General features: G+C 46.3%; 4 protein-coding genes across 9 annotated transcripts in view; 2 read left to right on the top strand and 2 right to left on the bottom strand.

Annotated features, from left to right (window-relative positions):
- The window catches only part of LOC5666967 (uncharacterized), a 37,051-nt gene extending 25,581 nt beyond the window's left edge, over positions 1-11,470 (top strand). For all 6 annotated transcript variants that reach the window (XM_061648743.1, XM_061648742.1, XM_061648744.1 and 3 more), the window contains 4 exons: positions 2,662-2,722; positions 6,165-6,236; positions 10,351-10,599; positions 10,937-11,470. In XM_061648743.1, coding sequence (XP_061504727.1) covers positions 2,662-2,722; positions 6,165-6,236; positions 10,351-10,599; positions 10,937-11,090 — 536 coding nt within the window. In that variant the 3' untranslated portion in view covers positions 11,091-11,470. The remainder of the gene's footprint in view (positions 1-2,661; positions 2,723-6,164; positions 6,237-10,350; positions 10,600-10,936) is intronic.
- A 646-nt stretch (positions 11,471-12,116) lies between these two features.
- On the bottom strand, positions 12,117-12,951 carry LOC1270100 (protein Asterix). Its single transcript, XM_308770.5, has 3 exons — positions 12,744-12,951; positions 12,543-12,667; positions 12,117-12,462 (listed from the first exon to the last, which is right to left on the bottom strand). The coding sequence occupies exons 2-3, from the start codon at positions 12,661-12,663 to the stop codon at positions 12,254-12,256; spliced, it is 330 nt and encodes a 109-aa protein (XP_308770.3). The 5' UTR covers positions 12,664-12,667; positions 12,744-12,951; the 3' UTR covers positions 12,117-12,253.
- A 160-nt stretch (positions 12,952-13,111) lies between these two features.
- Positions 13,112-14,836, top strand: LOC1270099 (ubiquitin thioesterase Otu1). Its single transcript, XM_308769.4, has 3 exons — positions 13,112-13,779; positions 13,872-14,203; positions 14,314-14,836. The coding sequence occupies exons 1-3, from the start codon at positions 13,377-13,379 to the stop codon at positions 14,524-14,526; spliced, it is 948 nt and encodes a 315-aa protein (XP_308769.2). The 5' UTR covers positions 13,112-13,376; the 3' UTR covers positions 14,527-14,836.
- Positions 14,485-15,868, bottom strand: LOC1270098 (general transcription factor IIF subunit 2). The gene has a single exon (XM_308768.5). The coding sequence runs from the start codon at positions 15,707-15,709 to the stop codon at positions 14,891-14,893; it is 819 nt and encodes a 272-aa protein (XP_308768.3). The 5' UTR covers positions 15,710-15,868; the 3' UTR covers positions 14,485-14,890.
- Between the last annotated feature and the right edge of the window lie 82 nt (positions 15,869-15,950).

Consider the following 15,950-nt stretch of genomic DNA (forward strand, 5'->3'; position numbering starts at 1 on the left):
GCACACACTTTTTCGTTTTTCGACCCCACCCCAGCGGCCGGTGACGGTGCTCTGCCGAAAAACGCATGTTCCACCTTTACTGGTACCGGTTCCGTGGTGCACGCACACGCTTAAGCAGGCCACGAAAACTGCGGGTCGCCATGCCACGGTTGTGCTTTTTTCTTCTTCTTTACTCCTGCCACTGATGACACCCAGAGTAGCTACTGCTGGATGCGACGGCATGGCGTGTGTTTAAGTGATTTTGATTTAAGTGATACGTTGACATGTGACAGGGGCCGGGCCGTGTCGGCACATCTCAACGACGCGACGTGCACGACTTCCATGATGAGGAGAGCATAACGCATCAGCCAGGGAGCTTGGGTGGCTTTTTACTGCTCTGTTGAGGGGCGGGGTTGGGGTGGTGCAACACTGTGATTTGTCCTTGATCCCGGCAGACAAGCACGTGCGTTGTTTGGGGTGGGTTCGGTTGCGTTCTAGAGGGAACTATTACACCCCTCTTGGATGGGTTTTGCTTTTTTTTTGTTTTCTAGCACGCTTAAGTGAAATTTGAGGTGTCTTTCAAGGTATAGAAAATTGGATGTTAATATTTAATTAAGTTTGAGAAGTACAGCACAATAGCGCACTTCGCACCCGACAGCACGTGTCAGCAGCTCATCCGCAGCTTTCAAGCACATAAATCTTAGCTAGCTCATATTCTCGCCTACTCCTGGACCGTTGCCAACAGTAAGAGCTACCCCCTACCCGGTAAAAGTATTCTTCCCAAACCTGACCTGATCCACATTGTAGGTCTGAATGTGTGTGTGTGTGTGTGTGTGTGTGTGTGTGTGTGTGTGTCGCTGCTACAGCATTGCAAACGCATTGTTTCCAGAAGCGACAGAAGAGCTGGAGGACAATCCAACCGCGCCACAGCGAAGATGCACGGATCAAACAGAATCTTAACACTGCAAACGGAAAATGCCATTTAACGTTTCGCTGCAAGTGCACGGAATGGTTGAAACGCTTGCCCTCCCATCGCGCTTACCACCCGCTGCATCGATGCAACAACGGCTGCTGGAAATAGTTTCGCTTCCGACATGTCAGACAGAAGGAGGAGTGCACCGAGGAGTGGCAGCCGAAGGCGGCGCAGTGAGCGCGTTAATTTCTGTTTCACAAGAAATGGAAATAATGCTGCAAATCTGGTTCAAATTGCAGCGTGTCAAAACTTAATTACGCGCTCTGAACGCAGGGGACGGCCGTCGTACTGGAGAGGTTTTCGTTTTTGCACTGTGGAGAGATGTAGTGATACATCGTAGTGCTAGCGCGTAGCCGGAGCCTGTCAGCCATGAAAATCTGGTACGCAGTGCAGGAAACAAGCAGAAAAGAAGCGCTGTTTATTAGTAAACAGTTGCATCTGGCAGGTGACAGGTTGACAGGTTGGCCTAGGTAGCAAGCAGTAAAGCAGTAAAAGCACAATCGAATTATAAGACCGTCTTAAGACTACATCAAACAAGATCTCGCTTTTTGCATAGTTTTACAAAAGTTTGCGTAAAAAATAGATTGCTCTTCCTGTATGAGAAAGTATTATTTTGTTGAAATAGAGGTAGCTCTCCGTAGCTATCTTCTTTCAAGTAAAGCTTTTCTTTTGCATCCTCATTCAGTTACAGGAGTTTGGCGTTTAAGGACGCTCTTAAGACTTGCGAAGACGCAAAGTAACCAATAACATCCATTAAGGGTTTTATTTGCTTGCCAAACTAAACTAAATCCATTTGAAATTGTTGAGTTGAATGAGAAAGACCAAAAAACATCGCCTCCCGGTGCGGATTCGTTGTAAAAATATCGGGTAAAGCAAAACGAGTCCAACGAGGCTACGCGAAACGCTTGCAGAGTCAGGAAGTCGAAAAGCACTCAACAATAACACACTCACACACATATATAAACCGGACTGAGTACGAAAAAAATAATGGAACCACCTTCCCCCAAAAGCGGACGATCAATTTGTAGCAATGAAACGTTCCCAATTACGGGCTACGTGCGAGAGAGTTAGCCAACGCGTTTGGGAATGCGATTTGCTTTCTTCCGGTGATGGTTTCTACTACGCGGTTTTACTATTGAAAGGACGTTTTTGTGCACGGGGACTTACTTTCGCTCCGTCAAAGGACCAAGGATGTGTGCGTGTGTGTATGAGTAAGTGGATTTGCGATTCAATTTCCAAAACAACTGGAAGCACAGTGAGGATGTGAGGATCGTTACTGCAGGCCAGGCGGCGTCGTATGCCGGCTTCTATTCTGTCGCGTCAATTCATCACACAAAGCTGTCAAAAGTTAGGATAAAAGTCGTAGAATAGAGTAGACTGTAGACTCACCAGAGCACAATTGTACAAATTAATCTAACCGAAACGGAAGATTAATTACATTAATTGGGAAACAGTTTTTAAATGAAGGAAAGTTTGATTCCATGGCCGTGCAGCTCGATGCATTGTTCGTGGAATACAAACGAGTTTTTGTGTGTATGCTAGTAGCACTTACTTAATGGAACGATAACTTCCAACCCTCGCGTAGTTCTGCAAACATAACTGTAAACCCATAGAATCTACTCAGCTAATACTGTTTCAATAACTGAATGTTTTTCTTCTCTTCTCTTCTCTTCTCTTCTCATTCCGTTCTCATCCGGCTCCGGTTCCAGTGGTCAGTGGCGTCGGGATAGACATAATGGTTCATGGTTACACTGCAGGTGTTTATATAATGTAAGTTGCTTCCAACCCCGTTCTCCCAATGAACCATCCCGGATATTGTGGATGAAAATCCTTCCGCTACCTTTTTGCCATGCACTCCCTTAGGAACAGGATCAACGTAACGCAGCATATCACGACCGATTGTTAAGTTTATCTTGCTACCGAAGATACCGAGCGAGTGCTCCGAGGCGAGTTTTCATAGCTGCCCGTACCAACCAACTGTTCGACTACCATTATCCCAGCTTCGCATTTGCCCAGCTGCATGTGATGCAAGTTTTTAAAACCCAGTAACTCCCAACTCCCGTTCCCCCTGCTCTTTCCTGTTCCGGATTTCTATTGACAGTTACCCACCGCCCTATCTCCCATTGTCGGTAGATTTTGGTCAACACTGTAATTGCTTTCTAACCGATAGGTTTCAGAGAAAGAGAGTGTGAGGACGAGAAAGTGTGAGAGAGAGAGAGAGAGAGAGTGAGCACGTTCAAGGTCTAACTTGGAAAGGTAATTGCAGTATCCCCTCAAAAAACCCTCGCACATGAGGCATTCCCGTAATTGTTTCCCGTTGTTCCCGCTCGTACACCTGGCCCGCTGGGTGCGTTCTTGGACCTTGGACTGCTGAGGATAATCCTGAGAATGCACAAATGCCGGTGCAACTTCGAGGCAACACGATAGTATTCACAACGATCCCCGGTGGGAGGTGTGTGTGTGTGTCCACTCCAGCGTTCTCTCATCACTAGAGTTGTGTATCGTGTGTTGTAAGTGTGGATACTCAGCAACTCTGCAAACCACCGGTGCCCGATTCTGCCAGGTGGATGCTAGGTGGTGGCAGAATTTGCGAGCCTGGGCCGAACCGAGCGTTGTTAAGCCGTTTCGCACGTTTTGCGATAAGCGCTGCTAATGTTGCCGGCAACACTTTCCAGACCATATTTTAATGCCGTTATCGATTTGGGGATGTTTTTTTTTGTTAAAAGGGGAAAAGTGTTTGCATTATGATGCTGATGGGAAACATTATAGCAAACACTTTGCAGGTGGAGAGGCATATGGTTCAATATTTTGTGTTACATCGTAACTCTATTGGTTGTGTTAACTTTTGAAACGAAGAATTTTTCGCAGAATCGGTAGTTTATAGCAAAAAGCATACACAAAATATGCCGAATATCGGTTGCTTACATGAAACTCTTAACAAATTTGTAATGTTTTTTTCTAAGAGTTTCAGAAATAGATTTCGAAAAAAAGACTATTAGAAAAATAGATTCCAAACGAAAAAAAACATAGATTTAGATACCTTAATTAGATATTATGTTCCCGTGTTACACGATTAGATACTGTAAATGTTGCGATTTTAAATCAAAATACATTTACAGGGTTTCACACTTTATCTCAAGACCGCGGGACCCCTTCCCGAATCTGTCTTAGCCAAAGCCAAGATTGCGGTATGATGCTTGAAATCGTTGATGATACCTGAAAACGTTGATGATACCTGAATTCATCGGATGCAATGCTGAATCTGCGGCACATTTCTCGAAACACACTGGTCCGCGCCGAGGACATGCGGTCGAATATTTTTTTACACGGATAACCTTTGTGTACATCAGTCTATTAGAAACACTCAATTATCCTTTTCGTTTGTTTACCAAAAAAGACAATTTAATAAAATGAGTGAATGCATATTTGTTTAATTAAAATATTTACAAGTGTTAAGAAAGTAGTTTAAACTGTTTAAATCATCTTTTCTGGTAAAAACACGAAAAAATAATTCACTGTTTTCAGTACACTGATGTACACAAAGGTTATCCGTGTAAAAAAATATTTGACCGCATGTCCTCGACGCGGACCAGTGTGTTTCGAGAAATGTGCCGCAGATTCAGCATTGCATCCGATGAATTCAGGTATCATCAACGTTTTCAAGCATCATACCGCAGTCTTGGCTTTGACTAAGACAGATTCGGGAAGGGGTCCCGCGGTCTTGAGATAAAGTGTGAAACCCTGTAATATGTTGATCAAACTCGGGGATTTTTCCGGCGATCCCTACAGGAAATTTGTATATTTTCATGTTTTTAATAATTGAAAACAATCAGTAAAAATACAATTTGCTCTGTTAACTGTTGAAAATTGAAATAAAAGGCATAATTTGATAGCAGATCCTGTACATGTGATAGCATTAGTACAATGAGTTGCTCTGATGGCCTGTTAGTATACGAGACAGTTCTCACACGGCAGCGTGTGATTCAATTCTCATTTGAGGCATGTCTTATTAAAAAAGGTCTGCCTGCCTTTTTAATCCCTACTGTTGGAGAGTTGAATTCATAAAGAGTATGAGGTCCACTCAACAGTGATCAATGATCTATAAAATGATTCATAAGCAATTAAGAAGTAAAAGCAGAAGAAGTAGTGTTAGCAGTCGCCAGTGTTGTCTTCTTCAATACATGTCATTTTTAAATGCTAATCAATTTCACATGCTTCTATCATGTTCTTGGTTCATTTTGTGTAGCGTTAGACTGTACCTTGTTTGTGTTATGATATTGTAATCCACTTTGCTTGAATTGAATCTAAAACAATGAACAATAGATCACCAATACATTTTATTTTGAAAAGTACGCAAGCTGCAGCTGCTGCAGTGCGATGCAGTCTCTATGCACCAGTAACTGCATTTTCTATGCATCATTAATTAATTATCAAAGCTTACACGTACACATTCCGACACTTCCTACGTACATACACGTCACTCCCTGCATTTGGCCCTTTCCTCCCTCGAACCTCGGGAGGCATATGAAGCAAAATACCTCTCTTAATTACACTCCCCATAGCATGGGGCAGGATTTTCTATTGTGCTTACAGGGGAAGGGAGAAGAAAATAACACACACCACAGCTTAATCACCGTAATGAAATTGACCCCGTAAAGTAAAAAAAAGACGAACCAGAACCTAAACATTCTCTCACACTCTCTTATGCACACTGTACACGCGTAAGTTCCTCGCTTGGCTACTTGTTTTCGTGCTGCACACGGCAATTCTTCATCATCTCCAACGGTACCGTCCGCTGCAGAAGCTGCGTTCAGCGCTAGAACACTGCCACGAAAAACACATCACAGTCTCCAGACAAACCCCGCGTTTCTTTCAGTGAAGCTTCCTTAAGATTGTAGTACCCTCTTGGGCGGCAGTAACAAACCCCGATCTATTCATTACAATTCTATTATTTCCCCGAGAACCTGCCAAAGGGGAGCGCGCACACACACACGCGCGCGCGAGCCGGCAACGCGGAACCATGCTTCCGGTGTCTCTTCGGTGGTTTTGTTTTGCAAGCCCCCGCTTTTGGCGTACTGTACACCTTTCCTTCCCCTTCTTTACCCCTTGTTCAGCACTCCTCCTCCCCCTGCTTTCTATTTATTCTATTGCAGCATCATTGTAATGTTTTTTTTTGTCTTTCTCCCTCTATTTTGTGCATTTCTCGTTTCAGAGTTGCCTCCGTAGTTATATTCTTACTGGAAATCAAATGGCTCTTCACACTGTTCATAGTGCTCTGTACAAAGTAAGTTTTGCAAACAAACAAAAAGCGGGGTAGTGGTAAGATGGAAGAGCAGAGGATGGCTGGGTGATCTTGCACTGGTTTCTCATGCGAAAGTTTAAAGAACCAGCCGTCCAGCAGATGGGACTTTGGACAGCGAGCAGGAGAGTTTATAAAGAGGTGCGGGATGGCTGGGACATACCCACCCCTCCATTTGTGCTAACCTGTCCGGCCCGAAAGCGCCGTTTCATTTCAAAGCAGTGAACCAAAACAAACACACCATAAACGGAGAAATAGAAAAAGCGAATAGCACTGCATGCAACGGATTGTTGTTTTTTTTTCTTCTTCTCCGGGATAGAAGTTTTACCGGCGGAAGTGTCCTTGCCCGTTTCCGCTAGACGAGGCTAGACGTGGACGGAGACGATTTCTTTTGAGTGTTTTTTTATCGACCAAGTTGTTGAGTTGATGTGTATATGAAAACAAAACAGGCGACTTTAAAAAGAAGCTATAATAATTATCACTCGTTTTGTGCTTATGTGGAGGAGGAAGATAGAGAAAGTAAGCGATGTTTTTTCTCAATGAAGTTGAGTGTGTACTACTGTTTTCATTATTATTTGGAACAACAAATTGTAACGAATTAGGAGAAACTCTTCGTATGAGTAAATCGTTTTATTCTGTGAATAAACGAGCACATTTCCAAACGGGATTTGAACGCATGTCGTGAGGTGTGCAATGATGTTGCAACTAGTCAACTTAACGATAGCACTACGGAGCCGATCACAGTTGCTGGTGTTAGATGATCACAAAAAGCCAGCTGTCGCCTGCTTCGTTTTACCCAATCGCCGTATATTCCCATTAGTTATTAGTGTATCGAAATGAATTCCAAACTCTCCAGCATAACTTATGGCCAATAATAATTGAAAAGTACGCACCTGAAATCAATCATTCTGGTGCTAGGATCGTACCTTCGGTTTTGGTGCATCGTAATGCTGCAATGCAACACAGCAAAACAATAGCCATTTAGTAGTGTCCATTATTCCACCAGCACACCATTTATTCCAACTCCATTGTGTGTAGTGCAAAGCATGGATGTGTATCCTTCCACTAAATTTAACATAACATTAAATCTGCTCACTCAACTCATCTCTTTTACATGCGGCGCACCTACCGTCCAGGTACGTATGTGTTATGTTGCCTGCCTGTGTTCGAAGCTTTTTCGTAAATCATCCCATCCCTGACTCATCCTCTGCCTCTTCAAAAGGGGTTCAACCCAAGGCAGAGCAGGTTTTACACTTTACTGTTTTGCTGCCGCTTGGTTGTCCCCATGCTCTCTCCCCCGCGGTACGGGCACAATTCGACAACGCGTGCCACCGAACGCACCAAGAGGCATAAAACTGCATAAACAATGTGCACTTACTGTTATTGTGTGTGCACACCAGGAATGCTCGCTTCATGCAGCGGTGATACTAGCGTTTTTGGCCAGCCGACCGTGCTCCTTTCCGTGCTTCGCACAGCAAAACAAAGGTCACACCAAAAACGCTCGATCGAAAGGGTGGCTTTGGGGACGGAGTTTGTCTTACTCTTTCCGCATGCTTTGGGAAAGGTTCCTCGGGCGTGCAACGAATTTTCGGCACGGCACGGTATCTATCTATCACGTCATGAATGGATCCGGACGCTCTGGGAAGTTTCGCGGGTAGTTAGTAGGGGAAGATTTCATACCGCTATCCCTGCAAGTGGCACCGACATAGCAGGGAGTGGGGGTTGGGAGGGATCGTAAATATCATAATCCTTTCATGAACGAACGGGCACATTGGCACATAGCGAATGTGGATGGAAGAGGAGGAGATCGTGGGTGGTTTTGTAGTTTCCCACCCCCAATGCAGTCACTTATTATACACGCCACCGTACAAAACTCCCTCCGTCAAGCGCATATTGTTTTCACCTTCAAAGACTTTCGAGGGAGAAAATCCTTTGCTACCATTTCGCCTCCCCGAAACCTGATGCCGTGTGTGGTAAATTGTGCTCGTTAATGGCATCGAAAACACTTGACACTGAATAGAGACACACCACGTTAAGTACTAGCTTTGGAAGGGAATTTTCTAACCGTGACAACCTTTTCCCTTGAACATTTTTGGGGTGGTGGTAGCCTGTGAAAGGTTAAACCGAATTCATCTGTTTCTTTAATGACTTTCTAAACAGTTGGCCAATTTTAATACAAGTGTTTTGTTTACTTTTAGCGACACAAAAACAATCACAACCGGAGAGGGTTAAAACCACGATTCAAATTTTATTCTATCCTTCAACGCCCGAGCACGCCGAGCAGGAAGCAGTATGGTTGCAGGGGATGGTGTTACGTGGGCCCGCTCGACTTACCCAACCAAACTCGTCCTTCCTTTTTGATCCCTATTCGTTTGTGATATGTTCCCTACTTTCGGTGGTCTGTGTCCATCAAATTTACACATGACCGCTTCCGGACAAAAAAGGACAACCAGCCGAAACGGCCGGAAACGGAGCAAGCATCCCTCGTCGCCGCCCCAATCAAAGCGGAAAAGCGTGTGACGGCCGACCACACACACGAGTCTCCCTCGAAACTTGCGGTAAAGCGAATTAGGGCGTTTGTATGTGTTGGCAAACAATGGAGAGAATAGGGAAAAGCTCTACTTCGCACTCCAATAGTTTCCCGAGTCCCCAAAACATATTATCACCAAGTTGTTGTAGGGATAGTTTTCTCCCGCTACAGTTGTGAGCTATTTTTGGATAAATAATTTAAAAAAGACGGATCTATGCACACTGCTCCCGGTTCGGTTATAACAACAATGTTTGATGAAATGGGGCCAATTTTAGGCAGAGCTTTTAAATCATTTTAAATTGGGGCTACACAATTGGTGAGGCAGTAATTTATGGTCACATAAATACCGATGCCACCGCGGTAATTCCCTTCTCCAATAGGGAGAAACCCCTTTTGGAGGTCATCCATAAGAAACGTAACAACTTGAAATATTGTAAGAATTTTAGTTAATTTAACTCGATTTCAAGGATTCACAAAATATTTCCAGGAGAATATGTTAATTCCAAGGTTTAGGAAAAGGTATTGACAAAAAAATAATTATCAGCTGTCCCTCCAATCTATATGGGGCACATAAGGAGAAACTGAAGCTAAAACATTATCTGAAGTGAAACTGAACCTAACTGAACCGGTTCCAGGATTAATATCCAACTCATGGGATATGCCGGTATTCATCCCATAATGAACCTAAAACAGTTCCTTAGCTCAAACTATTGCTATAACTGATCCTCAACCTTTACCGGTCCAGTAACTCATCCTAAACCCATACCGTTTCAGGAACTGATTCCGAACCCGTACCGCTCCAACAAGCTTCGAACCCATACTGTACTCAAGAACTGTTTCCAAACACACGGATGTCCTGAAACTGCTCCTATTTTATCGCAGTCTAAAACTTGTACCAGTATCTTGCTCGGTGTTAGAATGTGTTGTTAGTGTTAGAATGTGTTGCTCTTTTCTTCTTCTTCTATTTGGCGTAAACGTCCTATGCGGACATGCCGGCTGACATTACAGGCTTTCGAGACATTATTTCAGTACCATGCAGCAACTGCTACGGAGGGACGGTCTATTCTAGGCTTGAACCCATGACGGGCATGTTATTAAGTCGTTCAAATTGACGACTGGACCACGGGACCGCCCCAATGTATAAACGTGACATAATTCATGGATGACCCCTATTTCTGCCTTCGCTGTACATTACGGCCCCGCTGGTGCTACGGCCCACGTAAATGTCCACCGCACCATAATAGTCATTATTTCAGCACCGTGGTCGATAATCAAATAATTATAAGCAATTACTTGTGCTGGCACTCCTCTTTAAGCTGTTTGCTCAATTTCACGTGAACGCAAATCGTGAAAAGAATCAAATTAATCTATTGCAATAAGCAAATGTCGACAATCATCGGTGCCAATGCTGTTCGAATGCAACCATTTTAATGAGTTTTTTCTCTAATGAGTATGCAGAGTACGATAAGAATAATTGGGGTGTATATGTTTCCGGTCGTCCCTTTCATTCTCACTCACACATTATTGTTCGTATTAATGCCATGCTTTCTTCCCCGTTTTCCGTTCTAGCAATGACTACTCGTCCGGATGCTACCGGTGCTGGAGCGTCTGCCGGTACTGTGGCGGTTGGCATCTGACCTTTCCGTACGTGGCCTTAGGTATCGCGCTCATCGTGTGGCCCCATCGGCTCTGGCTGAGCCACGTGGCAGGTGGGCTGCTGATAGGGCTGGCCATGCTGCGGTTGCTCACTGTGTGCAAGTTTCGACCGCACGGCAAAGACGACGAGCTGCTGAACCATTGCGATGAGCACGCTGACAAGTGAGTATTGTTTTAAAGGAGAGGATAGTGGGGGGTGGCGTCCCTCCAACCTACAGCGGACGGTTGATGTGTTACATTGTGTAGCTACCCAACATCGTAGTTCTTGTTTCAAGGAACTAAAGGCAAAACTTTTACCCTTCACGCAAGACACACGTGCCCCCGCACGTTCAATCAGCGCGTGTTCGACCGTAACCCAACCGACGCACCTATCCCGATAAACGCAACACATGGGCCGGGGGGGCGGAAGGCATCTCGAAAAACCCATCACTCCAGTGAATAAGTTTATCTAAAAGTTTCTTGTAACCACTTTCTCCCGCTCCACTCTACCGCGCAACAGGTACGACAACCTATCAGATGTGCTGGTGGACAATTCAATGCCCGAGCCGGGCCACAGCTTGGAGGGCACTAACGGCAGCAGTCAGGGCGCACACGATGACGGCGACGACGACGACGATGACGATGTGGCAATCAATGGGGACGGCGGCATGTGACCGGACGGGCCGGTGCGCCCCAAATCGAAAAGCACCATCCGGAAGTGCATGAATCAAAACTACGAAAAGCTGGACAACGACGAGTGTTGCGACTGCGACGTAATCAAATAGGACACAACGGCACTGTAACTGCTGGGAGGGGCGCCGCTTACCCTCCCACATGTTTGTAAATAAAGTTAGCCTAACTGCTTGGGTTTCGCGAATCAGTTTGAGCGTTTCTCCTGCTCTTTCCTTTGTGTGGAAGGTTCGGGGAAAGGAGGATGGAGGGCGGAGCAGCCGTACGGAATTTAGCCGCTCGAATTAAACTTGTATTTATAACATAGCGTTTAGAAAATTCGGGTTTCGGAGCAGACATGATTCAAATAAACATTTAAACTATACACCGTCGTCTTTGCATGTTGTAGCGGTGGTGGGTTGAGATGAAGGTGATCAATATCACATAACGGAGGGAGCGATGGAGATGGTATGATTATTCGGCTTGAGTTTTAGGGCGAAAATGTGACTAAACAAGCACTCTTCCACATGCTACAGGCGCTCATTAGGAAAGCAAGTCGAGAAACATAGGATAGAAGTAGGGACAAGGAAAGATTCGGAACCAGTTCCGAGAAAGTCTTTTGAATTTGAATAGTTGGATTGGGGCAATCCGAATTAATGGCTTCATGCTTGGAATACGTTCTAGTATATGTTGAAATTCACATCCAGGGCCGAAATGAGTCGAAGTTGAACCAAGCTCAGTCTCAACGCCGGATCAGGTCACAAAAGGTTTATGACCAACACAACATTTGAATATGTATCAGAACTGAACCGTGTTAAAATGTATTGATTCTAACATTGATCATGAATAGAAATGAAGACATTGTCCAATTCCACGATCACAACGATTTGTAATGCCCCTAGGATTATGAGAACTTTGCAGTTGCTTTACATAGCTCTGTTCAAATAGAAAAACTAAATTAATTTTAACAAAAGCTTACCCGTATTTGCTCTCGTACATATTCGGATTGCGTATTCGAAACGGTGCACAACTTTGTCCACTGTACCACAAGACCGGGATGGTTAATCTTATTCAAAAAAGGTGTTGCTTAAATCGATTGTTTCTCTGTGCTTTGGACATACGATTGTGTGTTTTTGTATGTGTGTACCGTTTCCCGCGCCGTCCAAAACTACATCGACTGCCAGGGCGGTGTCATCGGTGTCGGGTTCTGAAGGTACGACATCACGACGGCACTAACACTGAGCATGAAGGAGGACAGCACCTGTTTGGCATCGTCTGAAATCCGGGAGTTAGCGAAGCTAATGCAGGAACAGTACAGCGCCAGCCAGGCGCACCATTTCAACTTCATCATGAGACCACACATGGAGAATATCATACCTGTGCAAGGGAGGGAACGCGTGTCGTGTATTAGGCAGCAGTCGACTAGAGACAAATGAAGCAACCGAGGCAAAACATACCCAAGATATTCATGTAATCTGGCATTAGATCGTCCCCTACTCCAGCACCCTGGTTGGCCGAGTCGACGGGTTTGTAGCGGTGCACCTTCTCCGGGCGGCGGGGATTGATTAGCAGCGTCATTGTTCTGTGTAACGGGTGAATAAATAATCATGTCAGCAAAGGGTAGACCGATAATTTCATTTAGAATTGTTCAATTTTACCTGAATTGGGATGGAAAATTGTGTTCAATTCGACCAATTGAGAGATATCCGCTCACCGTGACAGCTGACCGCAAAGTGGCACCAAAATAGAGTGGAAATTTGACGTTTCTTCGTCCGGAGTAGCAATGATAAACAAGTTAAAATTATTTCTTTTTTGTTTTAAAACGAATGATCGTGCGCTACCTCAATTAGTGAAAGTTAGTAGTTAAAATCAGCATTACAACATTAAATGCATGATATAAAGTTGTTTTTTATCTCTAAATAAAACTTTAATTCGTGCCGTCATCCACGCGATCAATCGATGACAAATAACAAGCTGCTGGTTGCTTGCAAAAATTGTCCTCGTGGCTTATTTTCTTGCACGCTTTCCCCCGTATCACTTGCGCAACGTCAAACGTCATTGTTGATTATTTTTAATTTATTTCGGGAAAACAACCAGGAAGAGAGAAAAACAACACTTTAGGAACCATTGGAAAATTAGCGAATCCATCACAGAGAACCATTACATGACACTCGCTACGTAGCGTGTGGCGCACCATCGAGGCATTCTGCAGCAAAATTTCTCACCTGTGTGGTCCCGTACGCCTTCCACACCAGCAGTGATAGCGCGCTAGCCACCACACCTAACCAGGGATGGGGTTTTCACTGAAGCTCAAAACCAAATCGGGCCAGCAGCATATTGTGAGCAAGCTGGCGGAAACGACGACCGTCGGTGACCTGAAGACGCGGATCGTCGAGCTGACCAACATTCCGGGTGACGCGCTGCACGTCGTGCTTGGGTTTCCCCCGTTCAAACCGCTCGACCTGTCGAACGAAGCGAACCAGGTGCTCGCGTCGGGCATCAGCAATGGCGATACGCTGATCGTGGAGGAAAAGTCGCTGACCGAGGAGGAGCGCAAGCAGCTGGAAGCGACGAAGCGGCTGGAGCAGGACGAGAAGCTGGCAAAGGAGCTGGCGGCCCAGGGCACGGAAAGTGGCGGCATACTGCTGAAGTGCGTCGTACCGTCGGATAACTCTTGCCTGTTCACGAGCATAGGTAAGGGAGGGGTGATGGAAGAGATTAGTCGTGTTTGCGCGTCACCCAGCTGTGTTTGCTTCATTCTCATCGTTTCTCATTCCATTCGCCAGGGTACGTTATCACGGGAAAGGTTGACCCGGACGGTGCTCAGTACATGAGGCAGATAATCGCCAGCACGGTGAACGGGGACAAGCACGAGTACAACGAGGGAATCCTCGGACGGCCGAATGATGAATACTGTGCCTGGATACTGCAGCCCGAATCGTGGGGCGGTGCGATCGAAGTGTCCATCCTGTCCGCGTACTACGGGCTCGAGTTTGACGTGGTCGATATCACGAATGCCATCATCAATCGGTTCGGCGAGGACAAGAACTATGGCATGCGCGGGTTCCTGCTGTTCGACGGCATTCACTACGACCCTCTGTACCTGGAATCAACGAACGTGAGTAAATGCAACTTCGTAAATTCAAAACAAAAACGACACTGGGCCCGCAATTCGCTGTGGTTTCGCGTCTCCTGTATCGTTCACCAATCGACCATGCCTCATTTTAGGGTGACGCACCAAAGACGATCTTCCCAATCGAAGACCAATCGGTGTACCAGCAGGCGGAACAGCTAGCCAAGGAAGCCAAATCTGCCCGCCAGTACACGGACGTGAACAAGTTCACCCTCAAGTGCATAGACTGCGACTGCTTCCTCAAGGGCCAGGTGGAGGCGCAACAGCACGCGCAAAAGACGGGCCACGTTAACTTTGGCGAGGTTTAACCGGTGGGGGATGCTTCAATCGCCTTTTGTAGCTTCTCTTCCCAAAATTGTGACACAAATCTTCGCTCTAGGTTTCCCCCCAACAGGTTGGTGCAATTGTGTATGTCTGGTTTTCGGAATAGTAGAATTGATTTTATCACTCCCCTCTCCCCCCTCGAAGTGTCCTCGTCGCGTGACGGGCGCAAACACACACACACGAATCCACTCAGGTTTGGAAAATGCTCTACTTCTTTTTTAGCCCCATTTTGTTTGTGTATTTATGTTAAATAACCGCGTGAATAAACATCGTGCATCAGTTCGCAGCAGCTTGTCCGGCCGCGTACCCGCGTTAACGCCAGACGGAAAGCGCCATATCACATCCACCTCAGTCGCTATCACTGTCCGACATCGTGTCCTTGGTCGTGTCGTCGTCCTTCTTGTCGTCCTCCTTGTAGTGCCGGTACTCCTTCTTCAGCTCCCACATGTTTTTGTGCGGGTTTTTCATGTTGTAGTCGCACACCTCCTTCAGTATCTCCTTCAGGTAGCTGATCGGTTGCCGCGTAATGCGCACCAGATCCTTAATGTTGTAATACTGGTGCTTCTCGAACGCGTTGAACAGCATGTCGAGCACGGCGTTCTTGTCGTCCCGGCTCTTCTTGCCCTCCGCCTTCTTGCGCTCCCGGTCCTCGATGTTGTGCTTGTGGTCGGAGACGGGCTTGTAGTTGTGCACGATCTTCTCAAGCGACTTCACCTGCCGGGCCGGCTGGGACGCTTTGCGGATCGATTCGAGCTTCATCTTCATGTAGCAGTGGTCGGCGTACGGGCGGCACTCCAGCTTCTGCACGATCCGGCCCTCCATGTACTGCTTCTCGCACTCCGGCACCGGATCGTCCCGCGTGGTCGTAACGGCGTGCGAAAACACGCCGAGCGTCTGCTTGGTCACGACCGACACGTCCAGCCGGTGGTCGCGCGGTATCTCCTCGGCCGGATCGATGTTGATGACCGCGTCGGACAGCGTCAGCGACACCTGCGCCTTCTGGCCGACCTGTTTGGAAATCTTCAGCTTGCCCACCTCGATGTTGCCCGGTGCCTTTTCCCACTTGTTGGCAATGTACTTCGGCACCTTCACCAGCCACACGCCGCGACCCGCGTTCGACAGGTCGAGCTCCTTGTCGACGCGAATCGCTTCCGCTTCCTTGGACATTGGGACTGCCGGGTGCGGACAAGCGTGCGGAAAACAATGGGAAACCTTCGGGGGAAAAACAAACTGTGTGGAAAACGTATCTGCGTATCAGGGGTACCGCGCGCGTCTTCACCTTTCGCTTGCTGCTGTGGTACGTCGTTTGACAGATGTGCGAAACGTGCGACAGTGTTGGTGCGAACATCTGGGAGCGCAAGAAGCGTGACAGATCAGTAGTGGAAAAGAGAAGGAACATATTGTTTAC

Source organism: Anopheles gambiae, chromosome 2 (genome assembly GCF_943734735.2).
Source record: "Anopheles gambiae chromosome 2, idAnoGambNW_F1_1, whole genome shotgun sequence".
In the NCBI taxonomy this organism is placed as follows: Eukaryota; Metazoa; Arthropoda; class Insecta; order Diptera; family Culicidae; genus Anopheles; species Anopheles gambiae.